This window comes from Pogona vitticeps, chromosome 15 (assembly GCF_051106095.1).
Source record: "Pogona vitticeps strain Pit_001003342236 chromosome 15, PviZW2.1, whole genome shotgun sequence".
NCBI lineage: Eukaryota > Metazoa > Chordata > Lepidosauria > Squamata > Agamidae > Pogona > Pogona vitticeps.
Window position 1 is genome coordinate 1737135 of NC_135797.1, and position 18962 is coordinate 1756096.

Sequence of the window (18962 nt, forward strand, 5' to 3'; positions counted from 1 at the left end):
CTAAAAAGAATGAAGATGATCCGCTCCTTGTACATCAGGAATAGAGAGCATGGTACTATGGTATTGCTCACACTGACTCAACAGTGGGCCACAGTGAGTTCAGCAGGCGTTCTTCCAATCCAGAAGATATAGGGTCAAACTTAACCCCATTTTTTTGCCACTTCCCACAAGGGTGAAAACAGCATGATTACCGTTTCCTTCCCTGCACACACTTGGCATTTTGTAACCAAGGTTCTGGTGGGCACCACTGTGTGGCCAGCAAGCCAGGTGGTGCTGGTCATGAGTCTTCTCTAGCAATGAACTGCATAAAAGGTTGAATAATTTCTGTTCAGAGACACCAAGGAGGAACATTTACTTGCTCAACAGCTGGCTGCTAGGTGGGGCCCACGTGACATCCTCAGGTGAACCCAGAGACGAACATTTTGGTAGCTGGATCCCAGCCAGTCACAACACCTTCCCACACCTTGAATGCACAGATCTTGGCCAAGGCTGTCTACTGAGCAGGGTCTGGTCTGGTTAATCCTCGAATGGGAGACCACTAGAGAACATCAGAGACCTCCAGATGCAGCTTAGAAAGAATTCTGCCATGAGCCCTAAAAATTTCTTGTTTCACAGTAATTGGGCGAGGTGAGCCCCAGGGTCTGATTTCACTCAGAATAAAGCAGCTTCTTCCATTCTCAGGAAATGTGAATTTAAAAAACTTGGGAGTTGTGCATCAACAACATATTCCTTGCATTGTGAGGAGAACTGACACTACATTACAAACCAGCGATTATTCTTCTGGCTATTTTTCCTGCTCCAGGCTGCTTCACTTAAGCCCCTCTGCATTAGCAGCTTCTGCATCATACTTCTCTCTCTGCAGAGAATCGTGTCTCAGTAGATGCTCCTAAGGCTTACAAGAAGCAGAGAAGCAATAAACAAAATTACAGGTTTTCAACTTGGTTCTTTTTAATTCTTGCCACCCCTTGGGGTATTTCTTGTTGAACTCCTGCTTCCAATTAAAGCCTTGGACCTTGGCCATCCAGAAAACGCCGGCAGGGCCGAAGAGGATTTCCCATGACTGCCAGCTCAGTGGCTCTTAACATTCTGTGTCAAGTTTAGTATTTTTTTTGTTCCACAGCCTTACCCAAGCAGAAAAGAAAATGACAGAGCAGTGATCTAATTAAAGCTAATGAGCTGTTGACTGCCCAGTGAAAAACATAATTTGGGTGACAAAGTTCCAGGAATGGCATGCCACTGTGATTCATTCCAGGGTTAGGGAAGAATGAAAGCTGTTTTCTTCTTATTCCCCCAAGCTAGCTCCCATCCTTTATCTTCCAGGAGCAAAGTCACAAAGTGTTGTGGGATACAGTGATGTTTCCCACAGCCCAAGGGGAGGAAAACAAAGATTCCCTACCCATTGCTTGTTAAAATGCATGTATCAGTCTGGAACGATCCACAGTGGTGGCTTGACCTTAAAAAGCCCCATAGGCTCTGGAGTATATTTGGAGTAAGGCACAAATGGATCTAATATTATTCATTTGGAAAGTCCACACGTCCTTATACACTCAACACATTTACTTGCATCAGAGGTATTTCTCCAAACGGAGTGTTCTCAGAAGCACTACTTGTTCTCTGTGCAGGGCCAGCTCGGCAGGCGGCGCTCAGGGGGTCTCAATGCGTGGACCCCTGAGCTCCCCTGGTGGTGCCAGGGGGAGGGGTTTGGATTCATTAGGCACTGGGGAACGTTTTGGGACACGCTGGGCAAGAGGGCCAGGCTTCACTTGAACGGTCACGGAACCAGACTGCGGGCACTCAACATTGAAAAGGTGGCACAGAGGCTTTTAAACTGAATCCTGAGGGAAAGCTGACAGGAGCCGAGTGGCGTCCGGTTCGGGATTCTTCATCCCTGTGAAATGAGGGTGGAGAGAGTACAGAACCAGAAAGTGATGACTGTGTAGGAATTAGGACTGGGGGTGTGATGGGACTTGAGAGTTGGTCCACTGGAAGGAAAAGCTGTGGAAAAAAAGAAGCCCTATAGAAGGGTTCTCTCTCTCTCTCCTAAAATCACCCCTCCCCAGATAGGTGGCTCCAGCTTCAGGAAGGCTGAGGTATGGCTTGTTCAATCATTAACCTGCTTTCTCCAAGTGTGTTCTGTGCTCTGAGGGAGTTCTGAACTTAAATTTGATGATCTGTCATGGACAGGACACCATTTGTACAGGAGCCTGTATCTCCACTCTGTTCAATAAAGCTCTCAAAACTATTTACAGTATTAAGAAAATGAAGAAATTCATTAAGTGCCTTCTGTTTTAATTCATATAACAAATGGCGGAAAGGTTTTGTGGCAGCAGTTTTTGCATTCTCATCAACAATGTTTCTAGAATATTATCTTTCCCTGACCGTCATAATTTTTGTTACTGGACTGTTTCATGGTGAACGTGGTTCTTATTCTGTCTGGGTTTTTTTAAGAGTACAGAACAAATTATTGTTGAGTAAATCAACAGTGTTCGCCAGACAGTGTCAAACCTTATGCAAACTGGGGATCTTGATTAGAATTTGGGCCCCTCTTCCTCTTTAAAGAGAAATAACACTCCATGGCAGGCAAAATGGCTCATTCTGTTTTGTGGGTGCCTTCTGGCAAGTCCAGCAAAAAAAAGTTTTGAATGAATGGAGCTTATTGTTCCATCATGAGGGCAGAGCACACAATACACTGGGGGTCTCAGCCTCCATGAAAACACTGGCCTACTTCATCCAGTAGAAGCCCTACCTGTGTTTTCCTGGCCTCTGTCCCTGTCGGCCTCGTTGTTCTTTCCTGCCATTCTTTCCACTGCTGGCTGCAGAGAAACGGGCCTTCGGGGAGTTTTGGTGGTGGTGGCAAGTGGTCAGCGCAAAGGCAAGAGATGAGCACGACAAGAACACCTTGTGACTGTGTCTCAGCCTCCTGTTGGTACCTGGAAGGGAAATGGGTGGGGTGAGCTATGCGCTCAAGCGTCAGGAGCCATAACATTCAAAGCTGGGCTATTTCACAGTATTTCGCTTTGCTAAACTCAGGAAAGGTCTGTATACCTCTGCTAGTTCAAAATGAGGAGACAGTGTCTCCTTTTGACTGGGCTAATATAGGCTCATGTGGATCTTTGAAAGTCGGTCTGCTTTTAAGTTATGGAGAAGCTGCTCATCTGGCAGAACAGAACCGACTGTGACTCTGAGTGTAGCGAGCAAACTGAGATGTAAACATTTAAAGTATAATGAATAAACATTAAAATGCTAATAGAAAACTAAAAAAGAAAATATGTCAAAGATTAAAGGACTGGGTGAACTATTGCAAATGCAGAACAAAAACTGAAATTTCTGGATTCAAATTTAAGTACTACACTCATATAATAAGCAAAAATGCTTCTCTCCCCCCCCCCCCCGCTGCCAATATCCCTGCTGGGGCTGTTACAAGGAAGGAAGAGTATAGCACACATTTGCTGCCCTGGGTTGCCTGAAGGAAAAATAAAGCATTATGGTTAACAAGAAGCTTTTCCCTTGGAAAAAAACTGGTTCATTTCTAAGCAGTGTCAAGAAGAATCTTATGTTTGGTCACAGCTAGAGAGGAGAATTGGCCGGGCAGCCTTCTCTGGCAATGTCTCTTTAGACTTCAGATTTCCCCATCAAGACTCTAATCTCATCACTCCAAAACATCCTCCACGGTGGCTCAGGGCCTTGTTTTCTTAATTCTAGGATGTGCTACGCAAAATCTAATTGACGTACTTATATGGTCAGCCACATCTGTATCATGGGGGAACGAGAGTTTTCCTTTTGGCTTGTCATTTGTTTGCAAAGGGTGATCGGAGTTCATACATGGATCTTGAGCAGAAGAGGTTTCAGCCTTGAAGACCTGAGGGATGAATGAAAAATTTTTTCCCCTCTCCCTCCAGCGCCAGCTGTCCCAAGATACTCTTTTGCCCATTGACTTTATGAAGTTTTTGTTTTTGAACTTGGGTGGCTGGTGCAACGGCAAAGCAGAAATCTTGACCAGCAGCTCCCGAGTTAAATGCGTGTGTGCAGTGTGTGTGCGCGTTTGTGTCGTCCAACTCTGGCAACTGGCAACCAGGGACAAGAAATTTATTTTTCAAAAGCAACTTTGTGGCAGGAAAATATCTGAAATAGAGTGAGGGCAGTTCTATGACACAGCAGTCGGATCCTTATCCACCTGAAAAGGAACTCAGGCACAAATATTTGCTAGCTGCACCACTGTCTGGCGCCCCGCAATCCAACAGGACTTAGCTTGGGCTGGGTCTTCTATCCTGTGTCAACAATCAGAGATGTTACTCTTTTAGGCAACCGTGTGCAATATTTAATGCAACTCCCCTGTTTAAAATGCTTATTGGATTTGGTTAAAAAACCCTACACTAAACCCTAAAAACCTTTATACTGAAAATGCTTAAAGTAAAAGGGAGTGTTAAACTAAGAAACAAATATAAATGGCTTTAAAACCAAACCTGTAATGATCGTTTTAAAGGCAGTTAACCATTAGGATGATACCAGGGCCGGCTTTCCATCAATCTTACCATGCACAAAAATTGACGAAAGCTTCAAAATTTCCGTATCAGGATGTTATGAAAAGGAGTCCGGCTTAACATCTACATAAACTCACCTAGCAGCCTGGTTGCTATGGAGGCGGCAGTTGGAGCCTGGTTACTAAGGCTCCTCCCCTTCGCGCCCCGCCCCCTGGGCTCCGAACGCGGCGGCCATGTTGATCGCCGTCGCCCCTTTCCGCTCCGCTCCCGGGCTTTTCCCGCCTGATGACGTCTCGACGGCAGAGCCAAGCCCACCCGGCGAATCAAGCGCCGGCCCGGGAGGGCGGCCGAGAAGAGGCATGGGAGGGAGCGCGCGTGTGGGCGTGCCTAATAGGGCGGGAGTGGGCGGGGCCCGACGGCGCCGGCAGAGCCAATGGGAAAGGGCAGGGGCGGGGACTGCCGCGCGAAGCTCAGGTAACAGGTTGAGCGAGTGAGAGGCAGAGAAGGTGGGAGACGCGGTCGGTGCTCGGCGGGACAGGTGGGGCGGCCCCGCAGGAACCAAACGGGTAAGCCGGGATGGGGTGAGGGAAAAAAACCGCCCCCCCATTTGCTTCTTCTTGAACGATAAGCCTCTTGTCCTCCTCCTCCTTTTAAGCGGCGGTCCGGCGATGCTTCTCCACCCGGGTTGCCTCTCTAGGTCCGTTGGGACCCCCCTCCCCGGCCCGATTCCCCTCCCCGCGTTGCTGCCCCGTAAAGGGATGGGGAGAAAGAAAGTGGCGCATCCGTTCGTGCATGTCGAGGGCTGCCGCTTTCCAGTGGTGGGTCGTTCCCAGTCCGCACCCTTGCTTCCAGCGCGCGCCTCAACCCTCTCGCTCCCCTCCTTGGCTGCTGGCGGGCCGGCCTTGAGGGAAAGCCAGTCCCCTTCCCTCCCGCCGAGTCGGGCACCAGGAACCCCAGAAGCAGCCTGGGCTCCCTGGGGTTGGGCGCGCTCTCGGGACTTTCTTCCTCAACCCGGGGCAATCCTGGGTTTTTTCAAAACTTTCTTCCTGAACCCAGGGCAATCCAGGGACTGAGAGAAGTCTGCGTGATTTGGGGGGGGGGGGGGTTTGCCGTCCCACAGTTCTAGGTCTCTGGCATGCGGGACTCGGGGTGGCTGCTGAGGAGAGCAGGCGGCACCCAACCTGAAGGAGGTGGTGGTTTCTGTTTACAACCAGAAGGAAACCCAGAGGAGGGTGGGGGAGGATTCAGATGGGAGGCAGTTGTGTGCGCGTGCATGCACCTGTGCAAAGCTTTAGGAGAGCAACATGTCTCTCCCCCCCCCCCCCTTTCAGGGTAGCTTTACCAGAGAAAAATCAAGCCAGGATTCTGTGTAAGAGGTGTGACTACAGAATTTTCCATGGTGGTTCAGTAAAGAGGATTGCCATGTCTGAAGTAGAGGAAATGTAAAACGGGTAAAATTAGATGCATGGGGTAATGTGTACGAAAACTGAATCTCACAGCCTTCTTCCACTGGGGAGAATGGAGGGGGGAAAGGATGTAATGGATAAACAAGTAACACAAAAGTGAGGGACTAATTATGAAATACAAGTAAAAGGCTGGAATCTTTCTGTTATCCAGTGTCCTTTGTATCCTTATTTGCGATCAGATGCCTCAAGAAAGCCCGTAAGGCTGGTCATGAAAGTGGTGTCCTTTCCCCAATGTGTGTTTGCTTGGCCAGAGAATCAAAAGTTTTACTGGTCTTGAACATGGAGGTTCCGTCTAGATACCTTGCTGATCGCCACCAAGAGAGGTGTCCTCCATGAACTCTCCTGTTTCTGTCGGGTTCGGCTGTAGCAGCAACACAACTCATATGACTTCAAAATTCAGATTACTGCTCTATGGTCTTACTAGACCCCTTCCCTGATGTGGAGGAACTGAGCCCTTGGCCGCCCTCTTTTAAGTGTTTTCTCCACTCACTGAGGCCCCAATAAGGAAACAATTCCTATCCCTGCTCACTTCGGGGAGGAAAGGCAGGGGCCTTGCCCCTCTGTGCCCTGGATAAGGGTAGGAAAGAAAGAAGGGGGCGAGCAAGGCTCCGTGAGGGATTTCACCCCGTCCTCTTCAAACAGATGTTGTAAGCCAGCTGCAGAGCAAAGACCGAGGGCCGCCTCCCACCTGCAGGGGTCCGAGGACAGCTGCCCTCACCTCCAGCTGGCAGGAGGAGGTCCAAGCGAGGGGGCCACAGCCCCTGCCCGCACCCCCTTTTCCTCCTGCTATTCTACAATAATTTCTCCTCCCTCAGGAATGCTTTTTTCCTCTTTCTGTTCAAGTCTGCAGGGAGAGAACCACTTGCTTAATGCCAGCCAGCCTTTGTGAAGGTGTGCCTGGGAACGCAAGCCCGTTCCTGCATTCAAAGGGTATTCTGAAGACTGGCACTTCCCAGTGCTTTGGCTCAGCAGGACTCTTGACCTCTTCCCTCTCCTCTTATTTGTCTGGTGGTTTTCTTTTACACCTGCAGGGTTTATGTCCTTCCTCTCCCCACCCTCTCTATCAGCTGATGGAAACTGGAGTAAAAGCTGAAACTCCCCTTTCACTTTCTTGTTTTTTTCCCATGTAGGGCAAACAATATTCCTGTGTCTGCGAGAACTGCTAGGCTGGGGGGGGAGGGAGGCCCGCAAGCACGCACGTTCCATAGGAGCCAGACTTCGTTGCTTAATTGGTCCCTGCTGGAAAGAATCTGACTGTTGTCAAGTCCTGTTTGGATAAACGAAGAAGGAAAAACTTAGATCTTGCTAAGTAAACCACTGACCTTTTTTTCCGCCTTCCTTGTTCCAAAAGGGCCCTGGCCTCTGGAGATTTCAGTGAATCTGGGGGCGCCGTCAAAAGTCACCACCTGACAGACAAGCGGGGTGGAAAAAAGGACAGTCAATATTGATTCTTGCCCTGCAAAGCCGACTGATTCTTAAAAATAAGTGTCATAAACAAACAGGGCTAGCAAAATTGAGCTCCTAGGCCTTATGGGGGTTGCCTCTTTGCACCCTCAGATCGTCCCCCCAAAATACCAGGCTTTTGTGTCTGACATGCCAGCCTTGAGCTATTTAGGTGGGCTTGTTGTTTCAGGAAATTCCAGTCCAAAGTCCCTTTGGGCACCTGCAATTAGTGAGGCGGTGGGGCAGGGTCCAAACCATTTCCTTGGCAAAAACGGGCTTGGAACTTGCTCTCAAACTAATTAAAAACCTGACCCCCTGCCTCCCCCTAAAAAGCTGGCCACTGTGCCCAGCACATATATGATGATCAGACTACTGTGCATACCTATGTATAACTTGCTTCCATGCAAATCCTAAATGTGATGTTTATAAATTATATCCCGGCTGTGAAAGGGACTTTCCAAGATTGCTTGGCAGTGCAGAAAATGTATTCCATGCTGGATCAGTGGCATCGCCTTCCACTTCCACTGCTCGCTTCTTTGTTTTAGGGCTGAAGACCTGCTTAAGTGAAACCTGTGCTTCCTACTGTAATGCAATGCTTTTAAAACATTTAACAGCCATTTCTTGGGCGGCCTCGCTTTGTTGCTCGACGTTCTGGTGGACGATCTTCTAGCACAAGACAACCTGAGCCACTGGGGCAGCAGAATTGTCTGAAAAGTGGCTTTATTTCTACTGTTAAGTTGTCCCTTCGTGAGTGACGGGTCTGGTAGTTCTGGTTAAGGGTGGCGCCAGTGTCATACTTTCTGGGCGGCGTTTGCTTAGCGTTTAGCCCTGCATCAGAAGAGGTTGCAGAACCGAGCTCGTCTTCTGCCCTTCCTCATGTTGACTGTTCTGTAATTAATGCTTCCTGACGGACAACTCATTCTTTTTTGCCCATTCATCCTCTGTCCTCATTTAAAAAAAGGAAAAGATCAACCCATTTCATAGATCAGGAGACTGTAGAGCTAAGCGACTTTGGCATTCATTCCACTAGTCTGTGAGGAAAAAAAAAACTCTTGAGTAGATTCTTCCTCTGGAGTCACAAGAGATGTTGTGTGTAGGGATTGCCATCTTAAAAAATGGTTGCAGTTGGATCCTACTGTTCTTTATTCCTCCTGCATCAACCCACTGGCATGAAATTCATGGGTGCTTGCAAAATGCATCTTGATTCTTGCGGCATGTGCATGTGTAACAGCACAGTTATGGAAAAAAGAATATTTTGCTGCTGCCCCTCAGCGTGCACATACTTTGTTCTGATTGCGCTGCAACCATTCTAGAAGTCTCACCAGCTCCATGGTAGGATTTCGTCTCCTTACGTGTTTTCAAAACCAGGGAACTAGTTACAGACGGTTTGCTCCCTCTCTTTCTTTTGGAGGTCAGTGGAAGACGGGTGATTACAGAGGAATTCAAGGCAGCAGGCATAAGAGAAGGGACTCTTAGGGTTAGGGAATTAAAAATCCAAAGTGCTCTCAGATTGCCCCATCTTGGCTAGATTATGAGAGTTGTAACTAAAAATTTCATGCTTGGTTTAAAAACATGTAGTGGTTTTTTTAAAAAAATGTTCACAGGGTATTAAAGATGCTCTGCCCTTATCGAAGAACCTATGCTGAGCTGGATCAAATAAGTCTCCAATTATTCCATTTTAAATACTTGTTCCTATTTCCCATAACATCTGGACAGTGCCATGCCTTGCCACTTTTAATTCCCCCCAAACCCATTTTGAGACATGTATGGCACTCACTTCTTAGTGCTCATCTCACATGGAATCTAAGCTTTGAGTATGTGCCACTGTAACAGTCACACATTTTCCTCTATCTTTACTTGTGCCTCCATTTCCCTGCCCTTCCTCCGTCGTTTTGCCCTTCGTAAACATTTTTAAACTGTACAAGCTTTGTAAGCTCCCATGGGCAGGACTTGTCTTCCTGTACTGCAGTACAAGCAATATAAATTATGAAATAGTTGTTTTGTGACACTTTTTTAAACTAAACAACCAATTTTATTGTGTGAGCTTTTATGAATTATAATGCACTTTTTGAGACAAACATTTGTGGACTACAAATAGGTTGTTATCCACAGAAGCTCACACTGAAATATATTTGCTGCTTTTACTGAAGCTGCAATTCTTCTGTTTTTGTTAAAACAGACTAAGATGGCTAGACTTTTGAAACTTACTATCAATTTGCAAGATTGTTTTGCTATCCCTTGTATGTTTGGGAGAGAGGCAGATTAGTTGTTTTGGAAAAAGTTCAAAACTTCCTTGCCCACCCAGAAATGGTTATACAGTTTTCCAGATCCCAGTTGATAATCCCTAGAGTACCAGTTTGAAGTAAATACTGCTGGTTTTTTGAACCGAGATTCTTTTCTGTTCAGCCTAATTTCTCCTGTCCTACAATTTTTTAGTTTTAATCCTTCTTCCAGCCTGTTAAAAGACTGCTTTTTTGAGAAGGCTCCGGTTTCCGTTGGATGGAGCTCTTAAGAAGTGCCAGGTATGCAGCTGAAAAGTTCTTAATTGGAATGCTGCATGACCCCAAAACACAGTGAGGTTTTTCCATCCTTCTAATGATGATGAATGTTTAAATAACTGCCTTGCTGGCCCCTCACGCCACCCCTATGAACTGCAAAATGGATATAAACTAAAAAAAATAAGTGATGTCACCTTGCCGATTTTGTATAAATCTTTCTAATGATTCCACTGAGTTTGTAAGAAAAGCGCATGGGTGGAAAAAGAGGCAAGTATTTTTAACTACAATGCCTCAAATCCCTTTCCTTTCGCCTGGGTGGCTGGGGCTGATGGGGACTGAAGTCCAAAATATCTGAAGGGCCAAAGGTCTTCCTGCCCCTAGCTTAACAATGTGGCCAGCAGAATTTCTCTTATCTGAGACTAGCAGTCTTACAGTCAAGGTTTCCAACTTTATTTGGTTTAGGAATCCATGCCTCTACGGCAGCAATCCCACAGACAGTCCTTCCTTAGTAGCTTTAAGCTGATCAAGGTTCTGGACTTTTGTTTACTGGCTCCAAGCCCAAACCACTTCCGTTGGATCTATCTACCTGTGTTGCTGAAAGTTGTAACTTTTGGTAGATGCTTTAATTGGTGGAAAAGTGGATTGAGGAAATAATGATTTTAAGAGTACAGTACCCTGGCAAGCTCTTATTTTTGTGTATGTGCTTCAGGTGCCTTTTTTTTCATGTTCTGAAAGCTTGGCTTATGATTAACTATGCTTCAGGTTTTCATGTTTAATTTCCTTGCCTGTGGAATGACAAACTCGAAATGAATGTATAAGAATCCCTATGGTTTTCTAATGGCTTTAAAGCAGTCTTGTTCTTCTAAGCCTGGGAGTGTGAAGAAGCTATTACTACTACTACTTATGCCAGAATCCCCCAGTTTGGTAAAAAGGAACTGTACCAAACTCTGCTCAAGCACAAGATGAGAACAGAGCCCATCTCGGTACAAAAGTGGTGCCAAACTGGGGTTCGAACAACCTATGGTTGGTAAATGCACTTTGAAAAGTGGTTGTTGGGAGAATACAGAAACTCTGCTTCTGTTTGGATGCTTCCGTCTGGAAACCCAGTATGGTTTAGTGGATGTAGTAACAGGAGACAAGAATTCGAATCACTGCTCATAAGTCACAGGAGATGAAGGGGTGGAACAGGTAAAACCACTCCTTGAAATGTTTCAGTAACCTTGAAGGCCACTGTAAGTCGGTTCTGACTTGATAGCACAGAACACGCAGTCTGATTACCTGACAATGACCTCACACTGTTCTCCAAACTGTACTTAAGACAGTTTAAAACCGTGTCTGAATAGGCCTGCATAAAAGGCAAAGAAAATAATTCATGAAGGCGGGGGGTTGGACTTAATGGCCTTATAGGCCCCTTCTAACTCCATTCTTCTATGATTCTGATTTTCTCTGCATGCTTGTATTTAACTGCCGAGATTTTGAAAAGCTAATGATGCGGAATCTCTGGAATTGGGGAGCCATAATCCTAGTGCACTGGTTGGGAGGGCTGCATAGGAATTCAAGTGTCTTGTCAAAACGTCAAGTCTGCGAGATCACAGCTTTGAGCTGCCTCACTGAAAGTGCTGGGTGAAAATCTGCAGAGAGCAACTGAGGGCAAGATCGACTCTCAAAAGGAGCATAAGCTTGTAAATGACACTGAGCGCTTCAGATGTGGGCTCTCAGAATAAAACACAACATTAAAGGATTTTCTGGGGAGGGCAGGTGCACTTATCCATATTCTTAAGCCAAAACTTTACATTTATATATAGAAGCCTTTTCCCCCAATTGCATGCCAAACTATCCAGATTTGGGCATCCAAACACATAATTTTTAAACCTAAATCTGATGTGCAAACGAAGGAGGATGAAGGGAAGCATTCTCATTTCAGTTTTCCTATGGATAGTGTCAGAGTGCTAAAAGGGGCCCTCTTCCCTTCCAGCCACCAGATTTCTCTCCCCCCACTTCAGCTTCTGAGAATTCACCATCTTCTTAAGGATTAGAAACATCAGTTTCTTCCCCTTTTGAAAGCAAATAAAATCAAAATTCTTGGGATAGGTTATCTGTTCCTTTAGAATCTTGGCATAACAAAGCTTGCTGTCTTATACAGATATTTACAGTCAGGTTAAGTGCAAAATGTTTCTTTAGCTGGGGTCATCATTCCTGCATCTTTGGTTTCATTGCAAAAAGAATGCAGACTATATTTGACACGAAAGGGGAGACTGGACAGAGAAGCTGAAAGAGATTGAAGAAAACCTCTCTTTTTTGTGCCTGGTTGAAAGACTCCCCCAAAGCCCATCCACAGGCCTTCCTAGTGTCCATGGACCATTGCTTACCTCTGTTCTAGAGCCTTCTTTGCAAAATGACTGATGCTGTGATGGGTCACTTCTGTAACTGTGTGAGAGGAGGGGCCAAGTCCAGCAAAGCTCAGACCACAATAAATCTCTCAACCTTCAATGTCACACAAGATGCTTGGTCATGATTTCTTTCTTTCCTGCAACAGGCTAAGGCTGCTCATCCTCTGGAAATGCCTTCATAAGTGACTGGTTGCTATTCATAACTGCACAGAATGAGAGCAAGTGGGTTCCACAGTGCTGACTGTTCTGGCCAGCCATGCCCACCTCTCAGGCAGGCCATTTCATCCCTTTCCTGCACACGCAATGATGTTTCTATAGCCCATGGACATATTTAGGCTTCAATGGCCTGTGTTTTGTGGAGGTAGTATTTCTTCCCCTTAGACTTTTAACATTTTTTCTCTCCTAAAGATGATTCCTTCCACTTCTGCAGATGTTTTTCCATTTAAGCTGACTCTGCTGACGCCTCTCTCTTGTTCCTCAGCAGCCTCATATTTCAGCTGCCGTAACTGAAGCTTGTACACCAGTGCTCACTATTGAGAACGTTTAAAATGCTGACGTAGTTAGCGTATTTCACATAATTCACCTTATGGAGTTGGAGCAGGAGTTCAAATGTTAAATGACTCCAAGCTTCTAAGCCCCATGAAAATGTCTGCACATGCTTTGACTTTCAGGTGTGTAGACCTCATCAAAATGTCTGTGTGCAGTTTTTCTGTGGGGCCTCAATTCATTAGAGAGTGTATTTAGAGATAAAAGAATCAGTATGCATCGCTACACAGTCAGGGCTTTTCTGGTGGGAAGGAAGGGCAATGAAAGAATCTTTAAATCTTACCTCAAACTGTGGCACAGCAATCTTACTTACCAGACACAAGATGGCTCTTAAATAACCTCCTTTCCATAACAAGGACGTGTCTGTCGCGCTAAACGTTATTTACCTGGGACAGCTTAGCCTTGCACAAGAGATGAAAGGTTGCAGCGGCCGCACATACCCTTCGAATTCCATTCCGCCCACTGCACCTGCAGGTATGGATCAATGAAGTAATCTCAGGTGTGTCAGTTTCAGGTTTCTCCAGGCTGCTGAGTTGCTTAGCAGAGTCTCTCTGCCCCTGCACACCCCATCAGCTGCCATTTGATATCCCTGCCATTTCGGACAACAAGCCCACCTCTGTCAGTCCTCTGCCAACCTTGTGAAGATACCAGGGAGGCCAATCTGGTTCATTGATCATGTCCTGTTTTTGGAATCCCTTTGATCAATAGCTGTGTCTGACTGGGCAGATTTAACAAGCAGATTTTAAACAGAGGTTGTCCCAGAAGGGGGTACCTATGGCAAACATACACCCTTACAGAGGATATGTGTTGGAGTGGAATTGCTTTGCAAAATCTGAGGTCTTTTAGGCAATGGGAGACCTGAAAAGGACCCCTGGAGATTGTCCATTTTGTGTTTTTCCAAATGTGGGTCTCTTGATATTTACAAGAAATTAGAATTTTCTAAGCTAGAATGTGGGGCTTGCATAGTGGACTTGAAAAACAGTGGGATCTGGCTCAGAACTAGGACAGTTGCTCTAAGTCATAGGATGCCATCCATCTTTTATGGTCATTGACTAAAGGAATCCAGGAATTTTAGTCTGAAAAAATAACATTTCCCAGTTCTGATCCGATCTGTGTTCTTTGTGGATCAAAAGGAAGTACCTCTCTGTGCAGTGTGTAATCATTAATTCACTGCCACAGGATATGGTGGTATGGAATAACCTAGATGTCTTAAGAAGAAAGAGGCACAGTGATAAGAAGAGGATTATGTTATACAGTACTTCTTTTTTAAGAGACAAAAAGGTAATGTTAAAAAAAGAAATTAAACAGCAGTTTTAAAACACAGCCTCCTTTGAAAACAAATGAGAGAGAGCTCTTAAAGAGCCAACTTTAAAACCAGTTTCTTCTACGGGAGTTTTGGGCAGCAGGCCAGTCCACAGTAAGAACACCAGGCTGCCACCAAACATGAACTCACAGACTGAGAGGCTACATGGGTCTGTGTTGAGTTCATCTCATTATCCTAATGATCTACAGGGGATTGAAATAACAAGCTTGTAGATTATGGTATTGGTAAGGAGGCCAGGATCTCTTATCTCCTCTCTTGGGAGAGGCCTCATTTCCTAGGCTTTGAGCTCCACAGGGCTCAGATGGAGTCACTTTCTGATTCATTCAGCTGCCTCGGCTAGCCATAAGGAAGTGCAAATATTTTGCTAGGCCTTCTCTGCCCAGTTTGCCTGTATATCCTCTATGGTGCATATGATTAGCTGCACAGGTGGAAGGCAGCTTACATAGTCGACCCTCTTTTGCTAGAATTCTTGCACCAGCGAGTGATAAAAATCACTCATTCTCAACTTCTCCCCCCCCCCCCCCGGTTTCTGAACCATGTTAACTTCATTTATCTGAAACTCTATTAGGAAAAATTGATGATTTTTATGCAATAGCCTTCTGATTTTTTGAAAGAAAGCAAAAAGAAGGCTAGCTAAATGTTGATCTGATTTCTTTCTCTAAAGTGAGACCGAAGGCAGGAGCTTGAAGCAGTTTTGCACGCAGAGCAGAACGCTGCTAGGGCATCCCCTGCATGTTCAGGTCGGGCCAGGAAAAAATCCTTGTCTTAAAAAGCTCAAGAACCACTGGTGCCTGTCACAGTGGAAACTGAACCAGATCATCTGACGTGGTCGAAGGCAGCTTGTGTTCCTGCATTCCTGGGATCGCTACATGCAGATCTGTTCTGCCTTAAGTCAGGAGTGACTTTGATTTTGAGCATGCATCTTAATCTCACCCATTTCAGACACCAGTAGTTTGCAGAGATTCTAGTTAAACCCAAAGAAATGGAAGGAGCCCTCTGCCTTATTGCTGTGGGCGGTGAGGCTCCTAAGGGCCTTTATTCCTGTGCTGACTGCTGTTGGTTTTTACCAACTTTCCTGGCTCTTCCAAAATACAGTACACTGGTCACCTGACCAGGTAAATGAATAGGTAGGGAAAGGGAATCTGAAAAGCCGCAGGGTTGGCGCCCGTTTCCCTCTTTGTTTGCTTGCTTGGCCCAGGGAGAAAATGCCAGCTTCCTACAGGGTATCTGACCTGCCACCTCCTTCTCTGGCTGACTCAATGTTGGCACGGGCCCAGCGATTGTTGAATGGAAACAGGAGGAGCGCTGCCCTTCTGCTCAGCTGCTTACCTTGTTCTAAACGAGAAGTTAGCAGCCACGTCAGCGACATTTATGGAAAAGCCAAACATCTTCCCCCTTGTCACAATTGCTTCTGTTCCTTTCTTTTAAAAAACAAATAATGTTTAATTTCCTGATTTAATTCAATGTGTGAAGGGTAAGCAAATGAATAAAGGAGATGCAGGTTTCTTACTGGGGCCGAAATCTTGGCAGCTATTTGTTAAATCCCTTCCCTGCTATCAGTGTACATGTGAGCACACACATGCATGGCAACATTGCGATTAATGACCCATATGGGATTTGAACTTTCATCTCTTAATTGAAATTGAGCATTCTCAATAGGTAAAGTTTCAAATCATGCAAGGCTCTTTCTTTGGGTACAAGAATTCTTATTTAAACAGCAAATTCGGGAAGAGGAGATCCCTTTAGCTTAACAGATGTAACAGTAATGTGTTAACATCAGCTTAAGTGCGTGACTTTTGCTTCAAGCTCCCAATTTTAATTTTGTCTTTGAATTGGGACACTCACGCTTTGGAAAGAAAAGTCATATAGAAGTCCTTGTCACCTGAAAGCTCACTAAGTATTTGCTAATCTGACAAATGAGGTGCCTCCCTATATTTGGGACTTGGTATTTTTATGCCTCAGATTTTGCTGGTTTATAGTAAAGATATGGTTAGTATAGTCCATTCTCTGATGGAGAAAAGCCAGATAGCTCCAGGAAGCCCATAAGCAGGGTATGAAAATAATGGCCCTGTTCTACTGCTAATCTCTTCTAACAGAACTGCTATTCAAAGATAGGCTGCCTCTGTAAGTAGAGGCTCTACACAGCCACCATGGCTAAAAATTATTATTGATGGATCTGCCTTCCTCCGTGACCTTGTAATAATCCTGCTTTGAAAGTACTAAGACAGTAGCCAGTGACTATAGCTTGAAGCAATGGACTCCAAAATCATGTTTGTTTGTTTGTTTTGTGAAGGACTTCAGTTCTGTTTGCCCTGTTATTTACTGTGTCTTCTCATCTGCCAACCCTAGCATTCTCTTCCCAACCCACAGCCCTCCAGATAAGAATCCTCTGCCCCCCCCATTTATCTTCTGAGCAGGATACTTTATGACATTTTATCTTATGCCTTATCTCTCAGCTCTGTTAATCCTCTTTTTTCCCTACTTCCTAAAAGAGGCAGCTCTGTTTCAGTTTCTCTACTCTGCCCCTTTTCCATTTCTGGTCAACTCTGCAGAAGGGCAGAGCAAAGCGCTGTTGGCTGGTTACACACTGTCTAGGATAGAAGAGGCAGTTTGGCTCTCGAAACTTTGCTGCTGCTTCCAGAACAATAAAAGGCCTGATCTGAACATCTTTCTCTTTGTTTTTACCCTCTTTCACCCTGATCCCTCCTACCTTCCTCTTCTTCCTTTCCTAATCTGTCATCAAGCCCCTTACTCTGTACACCCATTCCTGTTAGTTACCAGGCATATGAATTCTGCATCCATGTAACTGGCCGTATACCACCCTCCCTCCCTCCCCCTCCCCCTCATCCCTCCTGCCTCTTCCATTCATAGCATCTTCCACTCTTTGTCCCAGCAGCTTCTGATGCCGTCTGCGGTCTGCGGATCCAGAGGTAGGAGAAGATCTTTTTTGTGCTACCGCCTTCTGCCACCGCCTTCTTTTCTTATTTCCTTCTTGGCAGCTCAAAAACCTTTGGAAGCCGGGTTTCGAACAGAGGAGGCATACGGGAGGGAGGGGGAGGGAGGAGGGAAGCAAACGTTTCAGCTGCCCATTAGCTCAAGGACGTCTCACTTCCTCCCCAGCAGGTTTTCCATTGCCAGAAACCTTGCCCAGATCTGTCCGGAGCCTGCCGCAGGGAAGGAGCCGGTCGGTGGTAGTGACTCTTGGCTCCTCCATTGCCGCGGAACAGATGCCACGATGCAGCCCGGCCATGTGCCGCCAAGCTGCCGTTGCATCACCTTGCGCTCAAAATGTCTGTGTGGATGCAAGTGAGTCTTTGAGCTGGCAAAGTTCTGTCACTCCTTTGTCATGCCAGATGCCATCTCATGCTGTAGCTTAGTACAATTCTTTTTTTTTTTAAATGGTTTTATTGACTGATTTCCTCTCTGGACACACAACATCATGCATGCACACTAGGTCATCCAGTTTCCTGTGCTCTAGTCGCAGTGAGTATGCAGCATTATGCCACTGGGCCATGAGAAGGGGGCAGATCTGGGTGGCCAGTTTTGCCATAGTTGATTTTTATCTGAGGCTCATGGGCACTTTTCGTTGGATTTTCTTGTTTTCAATCTTGAAATATGCCCACAAATGCACCCCCTTTTATTCTTCTTGCTTGCTCTGCCTCTCTTCCTCATCCCCCAGTCCTCCCTCTAGTTTCCTGTAAGGTTCCACTTGCCTGTCTCCTGCTGACACTGCTCAGTCTTCTAATTGATGCTCTTTTCAGGCCCGGATCACCCGCCACTAATTCATTCTGGGAGCTGGTTCGGAACAAGGGTGATTGCACTGGAGTATCTGGCATTTACTTCCTCATTATGAGAACAATCCACTCTTTGTCTGCGACTTTCGTGCATTCAAAAGAGTTCTAACATAACCCATTTCCAGACTGGAAGTATCTCTACTATACTTCCTTATTTTTAATCATAGCAGCTGCATGAAGCTGAGCATAAGGGAACATGTGAGTTGCCCTGGCAGCTAACAATGTGAGCCAGGAGGTTTCCCTGGGAAGCAATAAGGGGATAGGATGTAAAAACAAATTTTCTTTTAAAAATGATGAATGGTATATGCAGAGACTTTTTTCCTCCTTCCTTTTTGCCTAGTATCCAGCGAAGTGCTCAGCTGGGGATTCAAGACAGACTGAAATCATGCAACAAAATAATTACGGAATCTATTGCTTTGAGATGTGGGAATTATTCCTGCTAGTTTGTATGGCTTCTTATTTGCTTTTCTCTTTCTTTGAACACTGGAGAGATGACTGGAAGCAGTGGCATTACCTGTAAATGCTAAAGAAAGCCTTTATGTTCAGGAACAGTGTATCTTGAAATGCTAGGGGGAGACTGTGGGTGGTGTTAAGCTTCCTGTCCCACCTTAGTGGCTTCCTGAAGGCATCTGGAAACAGCTAGTGGTACTTTTGGTCCAGTATGATTATGTCCAAATCTTCTTCCATCTGAGACGGAGGTTCACTATGTGGTATTAGCAGAGCCACTCTCTCTTAGACTTGGGAGGCTTGTCACCTGCAAGATGAGGTAGATGGTGATGTCCTATATTCCAGGGTTGTTAGGATGATAGTTGAGAATTACTTTGATAGTTTTATGGTGCTGGTGTGAATGTAAGTAAGGGGGAAAATGTTAGAGGTTCGTTACATTTCTTCTTTTTCACGTGTAATACTTCTGCAACTTCCATGTCCTGCAAATATGCTAGGCTGTAACTTCCATGGTGCCTTGGGATGATGCTACATGTTGTACATGTACATATGATGCTGTGCTCAGGAAGGCTAAGT

The 18962-nt window shown here is 45.6% G+C and overlaps 2 protein-coding genes across 12 annotated transcripts in view; one reads left to right on the forward strand and one right to left on the reverse strand.

The window, feature by feature from the left end:
• Positions 1 to 18962, reverse strand: part of LOC140702826 (uncharacterized) — a 72081-nt gene that overhangs the window by 7541 nt on the left and 45578 nt on the right. For 3 of the 8 annotated variants that reach the window (XR_013539420.1, XR_013539415.1, XR_013539419.1), the window contains 4 exons: positions 15478 to 15569; positions 12258 to 13292; positions 7270 to 7353; positions 2747 to 2930 (listed from right to left, as the gene is read on the reverse strand). Coding sequence is in view for 2 of the 8 variants with exons in the window: in XM_078382207.1 (XP_078238333.1) it covers positions 2747 to 2930; positions 3733 to 3859; positions 7270 to 7353; positions 13211 to 13292; positions 15478 to 15569 (569 nt within the window). In the remaining 6 variants the exon portion in view is untranslated. Of the gene's footprint in view, positions 1 to 2746; positions 2931 to 3732; positions 3860 to 7269; positions 7354 to 12257; positions 13293 to 15477; positions 15570 to 18962 lie in introns of all 8 variants that reach the window. The other 5 variants (XM_078382207.1, XR_013539417.1, XR_013539418.1 and 2 more) reach the window with 5 other exon arrangements.
• Positions 4848 to 18962, forward strand: part of CGN (cingulin) — a 57988-nt gene continuing 43873 nt past the window's right edge. For 3 of the 4 annotated variants that reach the window (XM_078382201.1, XM_072984170.2, XM_072984171.2), the window contains exon 1: positions 17352 to 17454. In XM_078382201.1, the coding sequence (XP_078238327.1) occupies positions 17376 to 17454 (79 nt within the window). In that variant the 5' untranslated portion in view covers positions 17352 to 17375. Of the gene's footprint in view, positions 5048 to 17351; positions 17455 to 18962 lie in introns of those variants that run through there. The other variant, XM_078382202.1, reaches the window with a different exon arrangement.